The sequence below is a fragment of the Prionailurus bengalensis genome, chromosome B3 (genome assembly GCF_016509475.1).
Source record: "Prionailurus bengalensis isolate Pbe53 chromosome B3, Fcat_Pben_1.1_paternal_pri, whole genome shotgun sequence".
NCBI classification, from domain to species: domain Eukaryota; kingdom Metazoa; phylum Chordata; class Mammalia; order Carnivora; family Felidae; genus Prionailurus; species Prionailurus bengalensis.
In genome coordinates this window covers 70724773-70733037 of record NC_057355.1, presented here as the reverse complement: position 1 = coordinate 70733037, position 8265 = coordinate 70724773, and the positions used below count along the sequence as shown (strand labels likewise).

At 37.3% G+C, this 8265-nt stretch overlaps 1 protein-coding gene across 1 annotated transcript; it reads left to right on the top strand.

Moving 5' to 3' along the window:
* Positions 1-7136: 7136 nt before the first annotated feature.
* Positions 7137-8063, top strand: LOC122467880 (olfactory receptor 4N5). Its single transcript, XM_043554458.1, has one exon. The coding sequence runs from the start codon at positions 7137-7139 to the stop codon at positions 8061-8063; it is 927 nt and encodes a 308-aa protein (XP_043410393.1).
* The last annotated feature ends 202 nt before the right edge of the window (positions 8064-8265 follow it).

Below are 8265 nucleotides of genomic sequence, written 5' to 3'. Positions count from 1 at the left end.
ACACACACACACACACACACACACACACCCCTTTCTTTTTTTTTTTAACGTTTATTTATTTTTGAGACAGAGCATGAATGGGGGAGGGTCAGAGAGAGAGGGAGACACAGAATCCGAAACAGGCTCCAGGATCTGAACGGTCAGCACAGTGCCCGACGCGGGGCTCGAACTCATGGACCGCAAGATCATGACCTGAGCTGAAGTCGGACGCCTAACCGACTGAGCCACCCAGGCGCCCCTACATCTTTCTTTTTAATATTATAAAATTGTCTGAGATTAAAATACTTTCTCACCTGAGATGAGAGGCCCACTGTAGACTAGTTAAGTTCTCTATATTATCCTTGCTGTTTTGTAATTAAAAAACAAACAAAAAAGACTTTGTATTTCCAAAGATCTCTCCTCTCTCCTCTGATCCTCTGCTCCCTTTCTTCCCTCCCTCTCCCCCCAACCTTTTTCTGTATTTGTACATGTGGCTTTGTGGTACAGTTATCTCTGTGATCATGGTTTCTCTGTCCCATTATCTTTTCTCCTATTTTTTCCATTTGTGTCCTGTCATGTTTTTCCTTCTGTTCTCTCTCTTCCATTGATGTTATATTTCTATCTATCTGTCTTTCTGGAAATTTATCCTTTCAAGAAGCAAAATGACATATATTCAAAGTTATTTATTTGCAGCACAAATTTAATAGAAAAAAAATGGTCAACAATATTATCTCCATCCCATCATTTTCATGATGTCCCACTCCACCTCTGACTGAACCGGACATAAATTTGAATGAAAGTGTATTTGTATATTTTATTTCTTTTGTAAAACTTAAGTTTGTTACCTTAATTTAATTTTTAATTTTTTTTATTTATTTTTGAGACAGAGAGAGACAGAGCGCAAGCAGAAAAGGGGGCAGAGAGAGAGAGGGAGACACAGAATCTGAAGCAGGCTCCAGTCTCTGAGCTGTCAGCACAGAGCCCAACGCAGGGCCTGAACTCACAAACTGTGAGACCATGACCTGAGTTGAAGCAGATGCTCAACTGACTGAGACACCCAGGTGCCCCTGTTACCTTAGTATTAATATCACTCAGATTTATCCTATCTTACCTTTTAATGTATAACAAGGAAACAATATTAAATGGATTTTTTATGATTAAATACTTTTTCTTTCATGTAATATTCTTTAATTGAAAAACAGAAAGACCTTCATTTTGCAGTGGCAGAACATAGGAACTACATATTCAAAAAAGTAACTATAAATATTAAGATCAAAAGAACTAGTGTATAAGACATCAGGGAGTTCTCTTATTTAAGGAGAATTATTTCTGAAAAATCTTTTGTCTCTGTTTTGTGCCCAAAATATGAACATACTAACATACTTACCATTAGTCTCACTACTAACCTCTTTAAACACCAGTGCCTTCTCATCACTTACTGAAATAAATAGAAGGATCTAGAATAACCTTCCCAGGCTCACTACTTTCATTATGCTTAATAAACATGTGTGGCAGTCCATTAACACTGTCACTGTTAAAACATCCAATTTAAAATGATGACATGATCCAGTAGGGCCTTACTTAGCTGCCACACTTGTTGAATATTTTTAATCCTTAAAATGTTCTCTATTTCTACTTGACATTCTAATAATTCCCACTGCAATCACTCTGCATGCTTAAGGTAGCTGAAAAACTCCAAAGCATATTCCCTATTGCATCACAAATTAGAGAGCAGATTCCAGACTTTATGATGTCCCACCGTGAGCATATATATTAAAGGAAAAATTCAGAAGTGATCAGGTAATCTCCTTTTCATCAGAAGAAAGAGGATGGCCCCTTATCTAAGAGTAGCACTGGAGCCTTAGGGAGGTGAAATTTTTGGTCATTCTTCATATTTAAAGGAAACAGAAAGGAAGAATAGAATAAGAAAGTCATCACCTCCTGCCTTAAAATGAACAAGAAAAGCTTTAATAATCCTGCAGAAACAGAAAAAGGGTAAGATCTAAATTCAGACATACAGGATTTTCTACCTTGTCCCTCAAATATACCTCCTGTCTGTCCTCCTCATGAATAGTATTATATTAAGGGAGCTAAAATCTTTAATTACATTATTATAAAGAAGTGAAAATGCCAATATCTTAGGAAGATTAATCATCTGGGCTTCCATTTGAGTATTACACAAATGAATATGTTTTCCCCATGGTAAATCAGAGATACGGGGAGAATGAAAATCAGGAATTGTAAAGTCAGAAGGTATAGGCTGAGTCCAGAGACAAACATCACGACTTGACAAGTTTGCAAACCTCTTGGTTCCCACACTCAGTTGGCATGCATTTCTTTCCCTGCATATGGTCCCAGCATACACTACATATGGCTCAGAGTTAGGGATCTTAAAACAAGAAAGACTTGATTCACAATCCTAGCTGAATTAGGTAAGAAAACTTTGCACCCTTCCTTGAAACAACATAAGTGTTTACCTTGAAATGACTCATTTAAGGAGTCACCCTCTCTGGGATTAACTCTAGCACACTGACACAAAAATCTACTAACACAGGGTCCACTTACCATTTTTTACTAGAATTTGTTTACCCACTGAGTGCTTTCTCAGATCAGTTTGTGTAGATGTGATATGCCTACTAATCAACTCATTTGATCTTCATATCAACCTTGCACAGTAGAAAGAGTGGATATATTATTTCTCCTTTATAGATTAAAAAAAATCAGATTTTAAAAGACTAAATGATTTGCATAAGGTTTACAGCTACCAAATTGTAGTTATAGTAACTTAAATAAAATAGAATAATTCCCAAAGCAGGGTTCTATCTGTAACATTCATGACACTATCTAAAACATGAAAATATTGAAGGACAATAGAGGTTTCCATCATCCAATGTAGCCATCTCATTGATTTGATAAGCAATTGTCTGGGTGAAGACTTGTACAGTTGAATAAAGTTTTATATAATCCTCAACTTTAGTATTGATTAAATATATTTTATGTTCTTCGGTTCGATTCACAGTTTTTAAAACTCATAGAAATGGATAAGAGTGTATTTTAATAATTTGAAAATGTTACGAATATAGTATCAGAAAACACAATGTCATTTTCAAACTTTCATTAAATGGATTCATATTGGCAGGGGTGGTTTTAAGGGGATTTACTTCAAAGCACAAAGATAATCACTTTATTTTTATCATAATGAGTTAGACAAAATATTTGAGACAACATGAAGTAACTAATGAATGTTTGAGATGAAGTAAATTTCAGCAAGTTTAATGTTCAGGAAGAAAGTCTTAGCAGTGAAGAGCAAGTTAAGTATTTTCAATCTGTTGAAAAATTCACTGGAATGGAACACTTAGGAAGCATTTACCATACTCCCTCTACCTTGGAGCAATCTACTGTCTCAGAATTAATGGAAAGACAGGTATTGAAAGTAATGATGTAGAATGTGTGCACGAAACAAAGTGAAAATACATTAAGACTAAAAGAATGTGGGTAAATGAGAGAAAGGGAAGGACAAGAAAGTAATGAAGAAGGAAAAGCAAGGGCTCTGTGGAGAGAAACCACAGGAAAAATAAAATAAGGCAAATGTAAAAAGAATATTCGAGAAAGTGGGTCTATAAAAGAGAATTAGTAGGAAGAGAATGGATAAATATGAAACGTTTAGAAAGGAGCAAGAGAAAATGCATGGGGAGAGATGAAGGAGATGCTAGGAAGGTGACCGGTCCCCAAACACCTGACTCCAGAAGGAGTCCAGGCATGCTCAGTGTGACCTGTGGAGGCAGTGTGTCTGCACTCTGAGGAAGAGGGCCAGGTATCAGCACCCTCTCTATCTGTGCATCTAAAGATGCACTAAAATGCCAGATGTGTTTTTTTTTATTAAGGAAGGATAGGGGTGATGAAAACATTCAGGTCTGTGTCTTAGCCTACACTGACAATACGTCTTTGCCTTATCTGACTACAACAAAAGCTTGCACCTGTGAGAATCATTGTCTGCGGCTTTTTTTTTTCTTTCAGGAATCCATTTTATGCAGAGTAATGTCCGTTGGATGCATGTCTGTCCTCAGTGTCTATGATGAGCACAATTTGAGAATCACGGGAATAGAAGGTATATAAATGGGAATGGGAGAAGAAAGTGAATTAAAGACATGAAGTGATATGCAAGTCCATCTATTAGTAACAGGAATAGAGATGGATACTGGAAAAATAAAAGCAGAAAAAGAGTGGGAGACTGTAACTCTCAGAGTGTTCCCTGTATCTTGAAATGTCAACTCCCCAAAAGCATGAAATTACTGTAAGTGATTACCTGGAATGCCCAAAATCTAAATAGACAGAGGGTGCTATGGACTTACTTTCCTAAGAGCAGGTTTGTATAGGCAGAGTAATAAATAAAGGTGGAGACCAATAGGCGTCCACATGGGTAAAAGACAGAAGGAAACTTCTAAGTTAATTTCAAGGGCACCAAAGATATTTTTTTCCTCTTTTTTTTAAAGTTTTTATTTAAATACCAGTTAATTAACATACACTGTAATATTAGTTTCAGGTGTACAATATAGTGATTCAACACTGACACACACTACCAGCTGCTCATCACACTAAGTGGACTCCTTAATCCCCATCACCTACTTAACCCACCCACCCCCATCCCCTTCTGGTAGCCATCAGTTTCTTCTCTATAGTTAAGGGTCTGTTTCTCAGACTGCCTCTCATTCTCTCCCTCTTTTTTCCCCTTTGTTCATTTGTTTGCTTTCTCAAATTCACTATGTGTGTGTTGATACCTATGTGAACATGTATCTGTATGTACAAATATGTGTACACATGTTATAAATTCCTTTTCTATAATATTTGGCGGCTAGTTACAAATGTTACTGATCACATAGAACATCACAGGTTCTGAGGTTTCCTAATAATTGTGCCCTAAAATACCAGTATATTGCCTAAGTGTCCCATGAGTTTCTTTATGGACTTCTTAAGGTTTATTTTTCTTTAGTCTTTCTCCTTTTTCTCCCCTCTCTTCCTACCTTCTCTTTTGGGGATGCTATCAAAAATTCGTGACAAATTTCAATTGGGAATTTTTCTCTCTCCAGTTTTTCCCACCACATCTAATGGCACTTAAAAAATGATTCATTGAAATATGATCAACATACCATAAAATTTAAAGAGCATAATTCAATGGTTTTAAATGTATTTACAGAGTTATGAAAGTATCATCATCATCATGATAAATTTTAGCGCATTTTCCCCACCCCAAAAGAAAACTCATATTAGCAGTTACTCCCCATTGCATCGTAGTCCTAGGCAACCACTCTTCTACTTCCTGTCTCTATCGATTTGCCTTGTCTGGAGATTTTCATAAATTGAGTTGTACATATGCTCTCCTTTGTGACTGGTTCCTTTCACATAGCATAATGTTTTTGAGTTCATTCATGTTTCTGCACGTCGCAATACATCATTCCTTCTTATTGCCAAACTATATTCCATTGTATCCGTAGTATTTTTTAAAAACAACTATTGCATGTAATTAAAAAACAAGGGAGGGGCACCTGGGTGGCTCAGTCAGTTAAGCATCCGACTTGAGCTCAGGTCATGATCTCACGGTTCGTGTGTTCGAGCCCTGCATCAGGCTCTGTGCTGACAGCTCAGAGCCTGGCGCCTGTTTCAGATTCTGTGTCTCCCTCTCTCTCTGCCCCTCCACCACTCGTGCTCTGTCTCTGTCTCAAAAATAAATAAACATTAAAAAAATTTAAAAATCAAGGGAAATATTGTTATATGTCACATTATAATATTTTCTTACAATTAGCAATCTTTCGTTTTTAAGTCATTCGTGCCAACAAACATCTACAGATATCAAAATATATGAGTATTTATTTATAAAGTATGTTTCTACTATTATACTAACATACAAATTAGAAGACAACCACAAATATAATTCTAAGCAGAGTTCTTATTTAGAACAGATTACAGCCTGAAAGGGTAAATATTTATGCAACCAATATTACAATTAAGTAATAGCAATTTACAGACTCTGATTAATAATGTACTAATCCGTTTAAACTAAGAAATACATACCTCTTATTTTTTTCTACTCTACTTGTAAATGAGAATGAAGAAGTTGCTGCAAAATTAAAATCTTAACTACAATTCCTTTATTTTTCTCATATGTCTGATGAGTACATCATACTTTATGTTCTATATGGACAATTCCAACTCTATCATGCTTTGATTTATTAGTTGAGATATTGAAAATATTTTATACGTTATGATAAGTTTTACATGAAAATATTTGTGGGAAGGATGTCATTTGCCTACCATTCTGAAATCTGAGGGGAAAGGAGGTTATGGATACATGGTGAGCAAATAAAACTGGGTTAGTATTAATTAGGATTTAAGAACAGGGTATGTAGTAGATTCAGGATGGGGACCAACCAAGAGGGTAACTAGGGGAAAACCTCTAAGTTAGGAGAATGTAGGATTCTTGTTTGAGACCCTAAACCATTTTGGAATAAAGGTGCACAAGGACACCAAAGCAGAACAAGTAAAAACACATTTAGAAAAGAGGGCACCTTTTGGGATGAGCACTGGGTGTTGTATGGAAACCAATTTGTCAATAAATTTCAGAAAAAAAAAAAAAACCTTAATAAACTTAAAAAAAAAAAAAAAAAAAAAAAAGAAAAGAAGGCATAGAACTAGGGAGTCTACAGGAAAGAAAGGTAAGAAGAATTTGCCAAAGTACTTTGGTCTGTGGGAATGAGAAGTGACCAAAAGCCAGCAACTATTATAACATTATAGACAGTGCACCACCACTAACCAAAAGAACAACAAGCCTGACAAATTTCATAATGATTAAAGTTTTTTAATGAGGAAATTTCAACTATACCTCAAGCAAACTAGCCCAGAGTCCTAGAGGAGAACATTACATAGAAGCTCATGGTTAAATTGGAATGAGAGTGGTTATAAGAACAATGGCTTAGGGGGGAATCAAGAAATGAAGGGTAGAAAGGTCAACTCAAGACATAAGACAATTACGGGCATGTGTGTTTTTCTGCTAGGCAAGTGTTGGAAGTGGTAAATGCTTTTATCTGAAAAGAGCTATGGAGTAGATGAAAAGGTGGTTATAACAGATAATATTTTGTTGTTATGTTGCAGACAGAGAAGAGATGGAGAGGGAGAACAGCACAGTGGTGACAGAATTTATCCTCCTTGGTCTCACCCAGTCTCAACAGGCTCAACTCCTGGTCTTTGTGCTAGTCTTAGTTTTCTACCTCATCATCCTCCCTGGAAATTTACTCATCATCCTCACCATCAGATCAGACCCTGGCCTCACAGCCCCCCTCTACTTCTTTCTGGGCAACTTGGCTTTCCTGGATGCATCCTACTCCTTCATTGTGGCCCCTAGGATGCTGGTGGACTTCCTCTCTGAGAAGAAAATAATCTCCTACAGGGGCTGCATCACTCAGCTTTTTTTCTTGCACTTTCTTGGGGCAGGGGAGATGTTCCTTCTTGTTGTGATGGCCTTTGACCGCTACCTGGCCATTTGTCATCCTTTGCACTATACCACTGTTATGAACCCTAGAATCTGCTATGCCTTGCTGTTGGCTCTGTGGCTTGGGGGCTTTACTCATTCCATTGTGCAAGTAGCCCTTATTCTCCACTTGCCCTTCTGTGGCCCAAACCAGCTGGATAACTTCTTCTGTGATGTGCCACAGGTCATCAAGCTGGCCTGCACAGACACCTTTGTGGTGGAGCTCCTGATGGTCTCCAACAGTGGCCTGCTTACCCTGCTGTGCTTCCTGGGGCTTCTGGCCTCTTATGCTGTCATCCTCTATCGTGTGAAGGGACATACCTCTGAAGGCAAACACAAGGCTCTTTCCACATGTACCACACACATTATCATTGTGTTTCTCATGTTTGGACCTGCCATCTTCATCTACACTCGTCCCTTCAGAGCTTTCCCAGCCGACAAAGTGGTTTCCCTCTTTCACACAGTGATCTTTCCTTTGATGAACCCTGTGATTTATACCCTTCGCAATCAGGAAGTAAAAGCTTCCATGAGGAGGTTACTGAGTCGTCACATGGTTTGCTGAATGGAATAGAAGAGTGAGACATGCAACAAAGGAGAAAGTTCAGTTGGAATTAATTAAATCATTTATTTATTAGTGTACTATGTGAGTCAGTCATTTTAGGAAATACTGAATTTATTAAGCAATTCCAATTTTCAGGCACTATTCTAGGTATGTGAATAAGGCAGTTGAGAGTCTAGGTCTCTTGGGGTTATATTGAAATAGA

Excerpts from the sequence above, each read along its gene's own strand:
- LOC122467880 (XM_043554458.1), top strand. The coding sequence starts at position 7,137 with ATGGAGAGGGAGAACAGCACAGTGGTGACAGAATTTATCCTCCTTGGT.